Raw genomic sequence first — 13,137 nt, 5'->3', positions numbered from 1 at the left:
ACTAAAACATAATCATTTCAACCCTTGTTTACATGTCTAAAGGATCACATACACTGTGTATCTCTATCACGCATAGGAATTTTTTGTAACAGATTTCCAAATTAACAATAAAATGAAATACAGAAAACTTGGGGGGGACTAGAAATTCTGCTCTCCTGCATCCTGTAGTCAGGCAGCAGCCTGGCAGCAACCTGACAGCAACCTTTGGATAGTCATTACCTTGGGCAGGACGCAGACATTCAGCCTACCCAATCTACTTCTGAGACAGAACAGGAGTGTTATGACACACCTGGCACACTGCTAGTCACACCATGAAACTACACACACACCCCCCTCCCCCCCAATACTAATTTCTACAGAACGCCCTCCACAGGTATAACTAGCTGGTACCCCCCACTGTGTCTTCACTGCTCTCTCTCTCTTTCCGTTCTCCTTCCCTCTTCAGGGCTTTCCTATTTTAGTGCTGAAGGTGACCTTGTTCTCACGTCTTTCCTCGTTATTAGTCTTATTATTGGTCTTATTTCATCTCTCCGAAGCACATCTTTCCACGCCCAATGAACCATATTATTACACAATGTCATAAAATAATGCTGGATAGAAACAGTGCAAGCTTCTTTTTTTATTGTTGATTGATGTGTGATGTGAGAGTATCGGTTTATGCCATAGAAACGGTATATTCAAATAGATTGCCGCTTGTGTTTCACAAACCCCTGTGATATTATCTTTCCTAATGATTGTAAATGCTGTTTCCCATGTTGGGTGTACTGTGCCTGTCCAATCTGTTTAGTTTATTGCAGGATTACCATGTGTCTGTCTAGTCATACAGTAAACATGGTGATTGGTCATAGCACGTATAACCTACTGTACCTGCCTTCTGTTGAGTTAGAGTAGGGATGGGCGACTTTGATTGGGGTGGGGGCCGGGAATAAACTGAACTCATGTAGCTAGCAGGTCTGCATACCGAACACATGCAGTCAGAGTCGGCCATAGCACTTTGGGGGCCCTTGTGAGCAAAACATTTTAGTGGCAGCAGAGAGAAAACATTTATGTTTCAGTTCATTTCCTGCAGTTTTCCACATTTTGCCTTGGGGCGTAGAGAAAATGTTGCAGTTTTAAAGCAAGATTGAGGCAATTATAAACATTTTGCCATTGGGCTGAGAATACTTAGAAATTGTATATTTTATGTAAAAAAAATGTATTTAACCTTTATTTAACTAGGCAAGTCAGTTAAGAACAAATTCTTATTTACAATGAAGGCCTACCGGGGAACAGTGGGTTAACTGCCGTGTTTACCTCGTCAGCTCGGGGACTCGATCCAGCAACCTTTCGGTTACTGGCCCAACGCTCTAACCACTAGGCTAATTTCATGCAATTCTGCTCATTATGCAATGGCGCAGAGAAAAATGAGCAGTGTTACAGCTAATTTCCTGCAATTCTATTAATTTTGCCATAGGTTGGAGAGAAATAATTGCAGTTTTTAATATGATATCTGAGAGTGAATAACATTATCAATGGGGGCCCCCAGTCGGTAATTTCACCAAGATTACTATAAGTTTAGATGGCTCAACTAACTTACCAATCATAACTCAAATTTGCTGACGGGCTAATTGAGTGACCGTCAGTGACTGACATTACAAGAGAAAAACTGCTGATGCACAATTGCACCGTCTACTATTCTAACTCTCAACAGTAAGTTGAGACCCCAGCAACAATAAATCAAAATAACAAATTTTGTAAATTGATCCGCGGGCCTACAAAAGGGGGGCTGTGCAGACCACCAGTTTCCCATCTATGATTTAGAGAACAAAGCAACCCAGGGCGAGAGACAGAGACTGAGTGGCCAGTTGAACATGTAGCCTACAGTACCATTCTGCAAGGTTCAACTGACTTATGACTGAAAAGTAAACCAGAACAAAAAATATTATTTTTTATTAAAGCCCTTCTCTCAGAAGTTTTACAAAAAATAGAATACATTAATGAAAGAACATAATTTCCCTCTTTTAGCTGTAGTTCATTTGAATCAAATCTTCATCAAAAATATACTAAATGGTCACTCATTTTACAGATCAATACACAACCAAACACAGTGATGTCAGTTCATTTGTACAATTTAATAAAAAATACATTTGAGATAACACTTGTTGAAACTATTTCCGGTCTAGGAGGGTTGTTCTGAACCTGAGGTCCTGATTATGACATCACAAGTTTGAGTTGAAGAATGACATCATAGCACAGTGAGGACTAGAGAGAAGGTTGGGGTATCTTTCCTCCAGAGAGAGATCTGTTCAGTCGTAGAGGTCCTTGAACCCCAGGCTCCTGTCACCACACACACACACACACACACACACACACACACACACACACACACACACACACACACACACACACACACACACACACACACACACACACACACAGTGAGATGTAGAAATATATGTGTGCTGTATTCAGTGTGAGGTGTTCAGGGAGGGGGCCCACCTCTCTGGGGATCTCTCTCTGGCCAGGTGGTCTGGGGTGGACCACAGGGGCCTGCTGGGGCTGAGGGAGCGACGCAGGTGAGGGGAGGAGGGATGCAGGCCAGAGGACGATGACGACAGACCCTGACGACGCAGCTCCTGCACTGCCCTCTCCCTACGAGAGAGAGAGAGAGAGAGAGAGAGAGAGAGAGAGAGAGAGAGAGAGAGAGAGAGAGAGAGAGAGAGTAAATCACAAGCCAAGCCTTTACAACAAGCAAGGAGAGACAGACAGACTGACAGACGGACCTCTCAAACCGCTCAGTAGATAGCTGTCTTTTGGTCATGTCCAGGTCAGCCTCTAGCTGTGCCGAACGAGTACTCAATGTAGCCACCTCTCTACGCTGAGAGCTCCTGAGAGAGAGAGAGAGAGTGAGTAGGAGAGAGAGAGAGGGAGAGAGAGATAGACAGACCGAAATGTAGAGAGAGAGAGAGAATTGAGTTGGAGGTGGATAGATGAAAAAAAGAGAGAGAAAGAGGGAGAGAAACAAAGAGGGAAGCTGTCAAAACAGGCAACCGAACAAATCAGAAACCTTTCCAACAGCGACCAAGTGTCTGCTCACGCCTTGCTGTCGGCCGCGGTGAGTTTGTCCCTGAGCAGCTGGATCTCGGTGTGTCTCTCCTGGGAGCTGAGCTGTCGGTGTAGCTCCTTCTCCCTGGTGGACACCAGCATGGATTCCAGGCTCTTCATGCTCAGACGCTCACTGGACAGCTGCTTCCTGAGCAGCTCCAGCTCACACTGCACCTACAAGCACACACACAGTGTACTGTTAACACACACACACACACAAACATGTTGACATACACTACCGATTAAAAGTTTTAGAACACCTACTCATTCCAGGGTTTTTCTTTATTTTTACTATTTTCTACATTGTAGAATAATAGTGAAGACATCAAAGCTATGAAATAACACATATGGAATAATGTAGTGACAAAAACAGTGTTAAACAAATCCAAATATATTTTAGATTCTTCAAATAGCCACCCATTGCCTTGATGACAGCTTTGCACACTCTTGGCATTCTCTCAACCAGCTTCACCTGAAATGCTTTTCCAACAGTCTTGAAGGAGTTCCCTACATATGCTGAGCACTTGTTGGCTGCTTTTCCTTCAATCTGCGGTCCGACTCATTCCAAACCATCTCAATTTGGTTGAGGTCGGTGGATTGTGGAGGTCAGCTCTCCTTCTTGTTCAAATAGCCCGTACACAGCGTGGTGGTGTGTTGGGTCATTGTCCTGTTGAAAAACAAATGATAGTCCCACTAAGCTCAAACCAGATGGGATGGCGTATCGCTGTAGAATGCTGTGGTAGCCATGCTGGTTAAGTGTGCCTTGAATTCTAAATAAATCATAGACAGTGTTACCAGAAAAGCACCCCCACACCATAACACCTCCTCCTCCATGCTTTACGGTGGGAAATACACATCCGGAGATCATCCGTTCACCCACACTGTGTCTCACAAAGACACTGCGGTTGGAACCAAAAATCTCCAATTTGGAATCATCATACCAAAGGACAGATTTCCACCGGTCTAATGTCCATTGCTCATGTTTCTGGGTCCAACCAAGTCTCTTCTTCTTAATGGTGTCCTTTAGTCATGGTTTCTTGGCAGAAATTTGACCATGAAGGTCTGATACTGTGTCTGGGAAGCATTTACTTGGGCTGCAATTTCTGAGGCTGGTATCTCTAATGAACTTATCCTCTGCAGCAGAGGTAACTCAGGGTCTTCCTTTCCTGTGGCGGTCCTCATGAGAGCCAGTTTCATCATAGGGCTTGATGGTTGATGTTTTTTGCGACTGCACTTGAAGTAACTTTCAACGTTCTTGACATTTTCCGTATTGACTGACCATCACATATTAAAGTAATGATGGACTGTCATCTCTCTTTGTTTATTTGAACTGTTCTTGCCATAATATGGACTTGGTCTTTTACCAAATAGGGTTATCCTCTGTATACCACCCCTACCTTGTCACAACACAACTGATTGTCTCAAACGCATTAAGGAGGAAATAAATTCCACAAATTAACTTTTAAGAAGGCACACCTGTTAAGTGAAATTCATTCCAGGTGACTACCTCATGAAGCTGGTTGAGAGAATGCCAAGAGTGTGCAAAGCTGTCATCAAGGCAAAGGGTGGCTATTTGAAGAATCTCAAATATATGTCACGTTCTGACCTTAGTTCCTTTATTATGTCTTTGTGTTAGTTTGGTCAGGGCGTGAGTTGGGGTGGGTAGTCTATGTTCCTTTTTCTATGTTGTTATATTTCTATGTGTTTGGCCTAGTATGGTTCTCAATCAGAGGCAGGTGTCGTTCGTTGTCTCTGATTGAGAACCATACTCAGGTAGCCTGTTTTCCCCATTTTGTTGTGGGTGATTGTTTTCTGTTTAGTATATGTCACCTTGCAGAACTGTTTCATTCTTCCATTTCACTTTGTTATTTTGTTTTGTGCGTTCAGTCTAATAAATGATGATGAACACTTACCACGCTGCATATTGGTCCGATCCTTCCTACTCTTCCTCAGAGAAGGAGGAGATTTGTTACAATATAAAATATATTTAGATTTGTTTAACACTGTTTTGGTTACTACATGATTACATATGTGTTATTTCATGTGTTATTTTGATGTCTGCACTATTATTCTACAATGTAGAAAATAGTGAAAATAAAGAAACCCTTGAATGAGTAGGTGTTCTAAAAATTTGACCGGTACTGTATGTGCGCGCACACACACACACGCACACACACACACCATCCCCTCTATGACTCACAGCCTCCTTGCTGGAGTCCAGTTTGACACAGAGCTCCCTGGTCTTCTCCAGGTCAGTCTGAGTGGCGGTGTGTTCCCCCTGGGTCTGTCTCAACTGCTCCTCAGTGTGCAGCAGACTCCTGTTGAGCTGAGACACCTGGCTGCTGCAGCTCCGCTCTGCAGACAACGCCTAGGATACACACAACTATAGGAGTCCAGGGTCATCTTCATTATGCACAACATGGTAAAACGTAGCTAAAAACCTTTTACAATAGAAAACTAAAATGAGCTTTTGTTATTGGACAACTTCAGGTAGTCCCACCCTGTTTCAGTCCGTTTGGTGTCTAATGAATACGACCCAGTGTGTAACCAGTGATAATCCCTCATGATAGAGACAGTGAGGTTATACAGACCTCCTGCAGACTGGCCTCCAGAGCCTCCACCTTCTCCTTGAGTCTGCGTCTCTCCATGTCTGAGGACATCAGCTCCAGCCTCAGCTCGCTGATGCTCCCCTCCGCCTGCCGCGCCTGCCCCTCCCAGCTCTCGGCCTGGGCCGACGCACGCCGCCGAGCATCCTGGTGCTCCCTGCACTCCCGCTCCTGGTGAACACACACACACAAACACACACACACACACACACACACACACACACATTTGGATTATTTGTTTAGCTCCACAATGAATCAGTGCAAGTGAAAAGGTCTTGGCTATCAATCCCTACCCAACTCCAGTCTGAAAACGTTGATTGCCGCTTACAGTAAGCACAAGGAGGAAAGGAAAAAAACACATTTTCAAAAAGGAATTGATCTGGAACTCAAAGGCTGCGTTTACACAGAACCCCAATTCTGATTATTGTTCCACTAATAGGTATTTTGACCAATCAGATCAGCTCTTTTGACAATGTTTGGGCTAAATATCAGAACTGGGCTGCCTGTGTGAAGCCATAGCTACTCTGGATAAGTGATAATTTGTTTGACAAGACATAACTAACAGATCACAGATTGAAATATCATCCATTCAGTTACAGCAGAGGGTACCTTGGTGGACAGCAGGTTCTCGGTGCGGGAGATGTCAGCCACATAGTCCTGTACCTTCCTCTGCAGCTCATTCACCTCCTGGGCAGAGTCCTCAGAATTCAGCTCCAGGGCCTGGACAGCAAAACAAACTAGACCTTACAAAGTGTTCGTGAGATTCTAAAGAGATAATGGCCATGAGGTTTGGTATATCATGAATAATATGGCATCCTAGTGTTTTCTACTACTGTTTGCCCTAACCAATCACCTGGGATGAAAAACTATTCTGGACCATGAGCCCATGGCATCTAGTCAAGTTCCAGTCTTTTTAGCTAACATTCCAATCCTTGCCACTCCTGTCACTTGGCAAATGACACATAGTACAATAGCTGAACAGAGACAATAGCTGAGTACAATAGCTGAACAGAGACAGATACCAGGCTACATACCATCCTCCCTAAATAATATAAACCCTAAAAGGTTGATCATTTCAAAGTTAAAAAATAATAATTGTGCTCTGGTTTGGTCAGAACGTGCTGTATCTGACCTGGTTGTTGAGGCGGCTCATGTCCAGTTCCTCTTGGAGTTGGGCATTCTCCCTCAGGGTGGAATCCTTCAACTTGGCCAAAGCCCCCAGCTCCTCCTCCGCATCCCCCAGCCTCCTCCTCAAAGCCTCCAGCTCCCTCTCCCGCCCTGCCAGCTCCTCACGAACACTCCTGGGGAACAGAAAGGTCACAGCCAGGGGTCAGAGTTTCGAGGTTAACTTACACAGGTGGTGCAATCCGTATGCGTTTCTGAGTGAGCCTTAGTATGGTGACCTGGCATCTGATGCTGCTGTGTGAAGCTTTGTGGTACTGGACAACTCAGACTCACTCTGCTGATGTCTCTAGATCCTCAATGGACAACCTGAGATTCCTGATGGTCTTCTCCTGAAGAAAAACACATAGAAACCAAAGAGACCATCACTCAATCACTGATACTAGACCAATGTGTCACATCTCATGAGGTGATATCCAAGTGGGCATTTCAACTTCCTAAAGTGGCTGGCAGGTAGGCTGGCAGGTAGGTAGGCTGGCAGGTACAATTGGCTGTGTGTGTAGTTAGTGTTCAGTTGATTACTTTGTCATCCAGCTGGTTGTGGGCTGAGTTAAGGAGGTCAGTCTTGTTCTCCAGCTGCTCCTGCAGGGAGTCTCTCCTCTGGTCCAGGTCAGTGATGGTGGACTGTAGACTGCTCACCTCCTCTCTTAGACCAGACATCTGCCTCAGTAGAGAGTCTGACACAACAGATAAGGCTCAGTTTGGTAAGGTTATCTGAAATAGTGTTATTACACACACACACACACACACACACACACACACACACACACACACACACAGAGGCAGACCTCGTCTCCTCACCGTTCTTCTCGTCCAGCAGTTTGTTCCTCTCCTGGGAGTTCTGTAGTTCTCCGATGCGGGAGGTCAGTCTGCGCTGGCTGTCACTCAGGGCGTTCTGTGTCTCACTGTTGGACAGTCTGAACACACACGTGCGAGCACACACTTAAAATGATGATATTAAAGGGATTAAATGGACACTATAGAAGTAACAGCTCCCACACATGTCCAGTATGTGGCTGATGCAGGAAGGGAATCCCCAACCACATGACTTCATACATCAGTGCTGGTTCCTTACTTACCTCAGCATGACACACTCGTTCCTGGTCCTGCTGTGTTCGTCCTCAGCAGCGGTCAGCTTCCTGCCCAGGGTGTGGACCTCCTCCTCCAGCCCCATCATGGACTCCCTCATCAGGGCAAGACGGCTCTTCTGGTCCCCCCGCTCATGCTCCAGCTACAGCAAGGAGAATCACCATGAAATGCAATTAGCAGAACGAACATTCCATTTCAAACTTAGGACATTTAAAGAGTGTGTCTGTTCTAATCATTGTGTTTCTATGGAGGTTTTCACCTCCTCACTCACAGTGAGAATGGCTGTCTGCAGGTCCTCCACCCTCTGCTCCAGATGAGCCCTCTCACTGATGGCTGTCTCCTGAGAGATCTGACAACACGCAACACAAACATAGACACTTTCTCTCAGCAGGATACACACACATTAATTGGTAGTCAATAGATGGCCATGCTGGAACACTCAGAAGTAGATTGTCCAATCTGGTTAATATATTGACCTTGAGTCTCTCCCTCAGACTGTCCCTCTCTGTGCTCATACGGTGGAGGTCGACCTTGGCCTCGTCTCTCTCCGCCTCCACGCGCTTCAGGATGCTCTGAGCCGACACAGTGACACTGCTCTTAGCTGCGCGCGACGACTTGGATTTCAGTACCTCGCGACGCAGCGACGCTATCTCCTGCTGGGCCTGATGAAGAATTGGATTGTTACCAGCAAAATTATTTCCCATTCATTTGGTCCTGAGCAAAGAAAAAGTCGGACAAAACGTGTTGTTGGAGTTAACTATTCCTTTAAGAATGGTACTGGCCTGCTGGTAGTGCATGCTGGTCTTGTCTCTGTCGGCAGTCAGAACTTTCACGTTGGCCTGGATCTCTGACAGGTGGCGCTCATACTTATCCAGCATGTTCTGCATCTCGTCCCGCTCTCTCAAGACCCTGATCAGCTCAGAATCATAGCTGCCCCCCTGCCCAAAACAGGGGAACAGGACATGATGTCAGATTTCAAAAGAGTACATCAGCTGTTACATTAGTATTATGACAAAGTGCTCACAGTCCAGGAGACATTGGTCAGAAATTAGATGTTTTTCTGATTAATATGGAAAAAGTAATATTTGAAGAGTTTATTTACAAAATGCTATGTCCACCAATTTTCATCAGAAATGATTGCTTATGGGTACCTTCATGTGTGTGTAAAATATTACTGTTCTCAGATGTTTAATTAATAGATTAAATGAAAATGTGTTTCTTTTGCTAAACGCTATATTGTTTCGCTGGAATGTGTCACGCCCTGGCCTTAGTTATCTTTGTTTTCTTTTTTATTTTGGTTAGGTCAGGGTGTGACATGGGGGATTTACAGTGCCTTGCGAAAGTATTCGGCCCCCTTGAACTTTGCGACCTTTTGCCACATTTCAGGCTTCAAACATAAAGATAGAAAACTGTATTTTTTTGTGAAGAATCAACAACAAGTGGGACACAATCATGAAGTGGAACGACATTTATTGGATATTTCAAACTTTTTTAACAAATCAAAAACTGAAAAATTGGGCGTGCAAAATTATTCAGTCCCCTTAAGTTAATACTTTGTAGCGCCACCTTTTGCTGTGATTACAGCTGTAAGTCGCTTGGGGTATGTCTATCAGTTTTGCACATCGAGAGACTGAAATTTTTTCCCATTCCTCCTTGCAAAACAGCTCGAGCTCAGTGAGGTTGGATGGAGAGCATTTGTGAACAGCAGTTTTCAGTTCTTTCCACAGATTCTCGATTGGATTCAGGTCTGGACTTTGACTTGGCCATTCTAACACCTGGATATGTTTATTTTTGAACCATTCCATTGTAGATTTTGCTTTATGTTTTGGATCATTGTCTTGTTGGAAGACAAATCTCCGTCCCAGTCTCAGGTCTTTTGCAGACTCAGGTTTTCTTCCAGAATGGTCCTGTATTTGGCTCCATCCATCTTCCCATCAATTTTAACCATCTTCCCTGTCCCTGCTGAAGAAAAGCAGGCCCAAACCATGATGCTGCCACCACCATGTTTGACAGTGGGGATGGTGTGTTCAGGGTGATGAGCTGTGTTGCTTTTACGCCAAACATAACGTCTTGTTGTTGTTGCCAAAAAGTTCAATTTTGGTTTCATCTGACCAGAGCACCTTCTTCCACATGTTTGGTGTGTCTCCCAGGTGGCTTGTGGCAAACTTTAAACGACACTTTTTATGGATATCTTTAAGAAATGGCTTTCTTCTTGCCACTCTTCCATAAAGGCCAGATTTGTGCAATATACGACTGATTGTTGTCCTATGGACAGAGTCTCCCACCTCAGCTGTAGATCTCTGCAGTTCATCCAGAGTGATCATGGGCCTCTTGGCTGCATCTCTGATCAGTCTTCTCCTTGTATGAGCTGAAAGTTTAGAGGGACGGCCAGGTCTTGGTAGATTTGCAGTGGTCTGATACTCCTTCCATTTCAATATTATCGCTTGCACAGTGCTCCTTGGGATGTTTAAAGCTTGGGAAATCTTTTTGTATCCAAATCCGGCTTTAAACTTCTTCACAACAGTATCTCGGACCTGCCTGGTGTATTTATCATCATTAGTCATTTAGGTCAACATTGGATCATTCAGAGATTCTCACTGAACTTCTGGAGAGAGTTTGCTGCACTGAATGTGGCAAAAGGTCGCAAAGTTCAAGGGGGCCGAATACTTTCGCAAGGCACTGTATGTGTTTTGTCTAGTCTAGGGGTTTTGTATGTTTATGGGGTGTTCTCTAGTCTAGGTGATTATGTAAGTCTATGGTTGCCTAGATTGGTTCTCAATTAGAGGCAGGTGTTTATCGTTGTCTCTGATTGGGAACCATATTTAGGCAGCCATGTTCTTTGGGTATTTTGTGGGTGGTTGTCTTCTGTCTATGCACCAGATAGGACTGTTTTTTGTTTTTTCTCCCCCCCCACATTTGTTGTTTTGTATTTTGTAGTGTTCACGTTTATTGTCCTTATTAAACATGTTGAACACTAACCACGCTGCATTTTGGTCCTCCTCTCCTTCAACAGAAGAAAACTGTTACAGAATGCAATGTTGGTATCCTGTATATTTGACTGTGAAATGTGGTTGTCGCACCTAGCTACCTTAAGATGAATGCACTTACTCTAAGTCGCTCTGGATGAGAGCATCTGCTGAACGACTAAAATGTCAAATGTAAATGTTTCACAGATCTTATATTACTCAATGAATTTTTATTTAATTGTTTTATTTTATTGATGTCAAAAATGTATCATTTCTGAGGCCTCCCGGGTGGCACAGTGGTCTAAGGCAGTGCTAGCTAATTTACCAACATTTCTGAAAATTGATATATAGCCTCATTTATACATTTATAACACTGAAGATGGTGTAACAAATCCCTATTTACATTTCTAGTTAATATTAGACAGACATTCCTTTACCTTGACAGGGGACTGGCGGGTGGGGCTGCGGCTCTGGAGGTGCCCCCGACAGGGGCTACAGGAGCACCTGCCCCTCAGCATCCTCCTCAGGCTGTCTGCTTCCTGTCTGTAGTAGTCCCTCTCCTCCTCCACGCTCCGCAAGAAGCTGTCCAGACGAGAGCCACGTTTCCCCCTGCTGCCTGGCTCTGTGAACAGGACCTGCTCTCTCTCTGTAGGATAGCCAACAATGTTACATCACATTCTGGCATCGCGTTCTCCACTACCCCCTCTCCTCTCAGTCCAGCCCCAGAGTAACTCACCTGTGAGGCTGAGCTTCTGCACCAGTCTGTTCAGACTGTCTCTCTCCTGGTGCAACTGGTCCAGTAAGGCCTGCAGGTCCTGCTCCTGATTCTGCTCTACTGTGGGGTTCAGCTGGGTCTCAAGTTCTATTGGTTCAGTGTCTGCCGACTCGCTATCCTGAGACATAGCCCAGAACCCAGAAGCCAGGGTGGATGGTAAATGTGGGCTATTGATTATACTATTTTCTTTATGCCTGTTGAATTAGAATGCAATATAGTGGTATCAGTCGTGGTCTTACAGGTGTCACTTTGGTGATAGCGCCCTCTAGTGACGTGATCTTCCTCTGCAGGTTTTCGATGATGCTCTACAAAACCAGACCCCAAGAAATCTTGCATTGATTCAATCAGACATTCACTCATCCATTGTGTTCAGTATTCACATCGCATTCCCTCTTTGGCACACAGTAAGTCTACCTCTGCATGCTGTGTGTGGTCCTCTGTTGTCTCCAGTGTGGGGCCCTGCTGGTCCTGCTCTTCCTGCAGCTGAGCTGGTGTACTGATATGGCCTGGCTCCTGGTGGTTCTCCAAAGATAGCTCCTCCACCTCCTCCTCCCCCTCCCCTCACCCCCTGCTGAAGCTGCACCTCCTCAGCCCGCACACGAGCCACACTAACCTCTGCAGCCTGACACAGGAAGGGCAATGGGGATTAGGTGAAAATAATTCACATAAGAAAATGTCTGTATCAAGCTGATAGATAAAAAAATAACAAGAAGTGCCTGATTTATGACACTGTTCTAAACAATTTATGTTGTCATGGTAACCAAGCATATTCAAATTTGACCTTGCAAACCAAAACAGTGCATTAAAGTTCCTTATTTGGCGAACAGGTTATTTTAATCGAGCTATTGATTATGAATGTATTATAAACCGCACAGTATTGGTGTTCAAAAGGTTGCTAGTTTGCAAAGTAGTGTCTTCCAAATCACAGCAATCTTGCTAACGACGCTAGCCTTGAAATGTCGAATGCGCTACTGATTTGATTATGGCAAGATTGCTCGCTAAACACTTAACTATAATTAGGCTAAATCTACTCTGCTTGTCTAAGTAAAACGTTAGATGTAAACAAAAACAAATAATGGTTGAGAGAGAGATCTTCAACTTACTTTATGGAAGAAATAGTTATAGCTGTAGCTAGCAAATAGTTACGTGAGGTTATCTGGATAAATCACTGGGGTTTGCTGTTGTAAACCCTGAATGGCTCCTAAACCGCTTTTCATACGGATAAACGATCTGACCAATCAGATGTCAGGATTCGATGGGAATTCGCGATATCGCAAGCTTGCAAGCCAATCAGCAAAGGCCCTTTCTTCACAGTGTGCGTCCATTACCTTGACAACGCAGTGACCCGGTACTCCACCACACACTGACAGCACGTGCTGATAATGTTAGCAGAAGATAATGTTAGCCTAGTGTAATTCCAAATCTAAATGCAAAA

General features: G+C 44.5%; 1 protein-coding gene across 2 annotated transcripts; it reads right to left on the bottom strand.

The window, feature by feature from the left end:
- Window positions 1-2,090: 2,090 nt before the first annotated feature.
- LOC110497065 (centrosomal protein of 135 kDa) lies at window positions 2,091-12,932 on the bottom strand. 2 transcript variants are annotated; one of them, XM_090207926.1, is made up of 20 exons: window positions 12,806-12,932; window positions 12,117-12,324; window positions 11,942-12,007; window positions 11,664-11,820; window positions 11,365-11,573; window positions 8,744-8,899; window positions 8,438-8,623; window positions 8,233-8,310; window positions 7,952-8,103; window positions 7,674-7,789; window positions 7,395-7,549; window positions 7,149-7,204; window positions 6,823-6,991; window positions 6,300-6,410; window positions 5,676-5,861; window positions 5,285-5,452; window positions 3,077-3,258; window positions 2,763-2,867; window positions 2,479-2,631; window positions 2,091-2,316 (listed from the first exon to the last, which is right to left on the bottom strand). In XM_090207926.1, the coding sequence occupies exons 5-20, from the start codon at window positions 11,443-11,445 to the stop codon at window positions 2,286-2,288; spliced, it is 2,085 nt and encodes a 694-aa protein (XP_090064052.1). In that variant the 5' UTR covers window positions 11,446-11,573; window positions 11,664-11,820; window positions 11,942-12,007; window positions 12,117-12,324; window positions 12,806-12,932; the 3' UTR covers window positions 2,091-2,285. The 2 variants fall into 2 exon arrangements, with proteins under 2 accessions (XP_090064052.1, XP_036807950.2); XM_036952055.2 differs by lacking the exons at window positions 11,942-12,007; window positions 12,117-12,324; window positions 12,806-12,932 and having other exon boundaries at window positions 11,664-11,930.
- Window positions 12,933-13,137: the final 205 nt, after the last annotated feature.

The sequence above is a fragment of the Oncorhynchus mykiss genome, chromosome 18 (assembly GCF_057628025.1).
Source record: "Oncorhynchus mykiss isolate SJ-2025 chromosome 18, ASM5762802v1, whole genome shotgun sequence".
Taxonomy (NCBI): Eukaryota; Metazoa; Chordata; class Actinopteri; order Salmoniformes; family Salmonidae; genus Oncorhynchus; species Oncorhynchus mykiss.
Note: the sequence above shows the minus strand (reverse complement) of the source record. Positions and strands in the feature narration are given on the sequence as shown.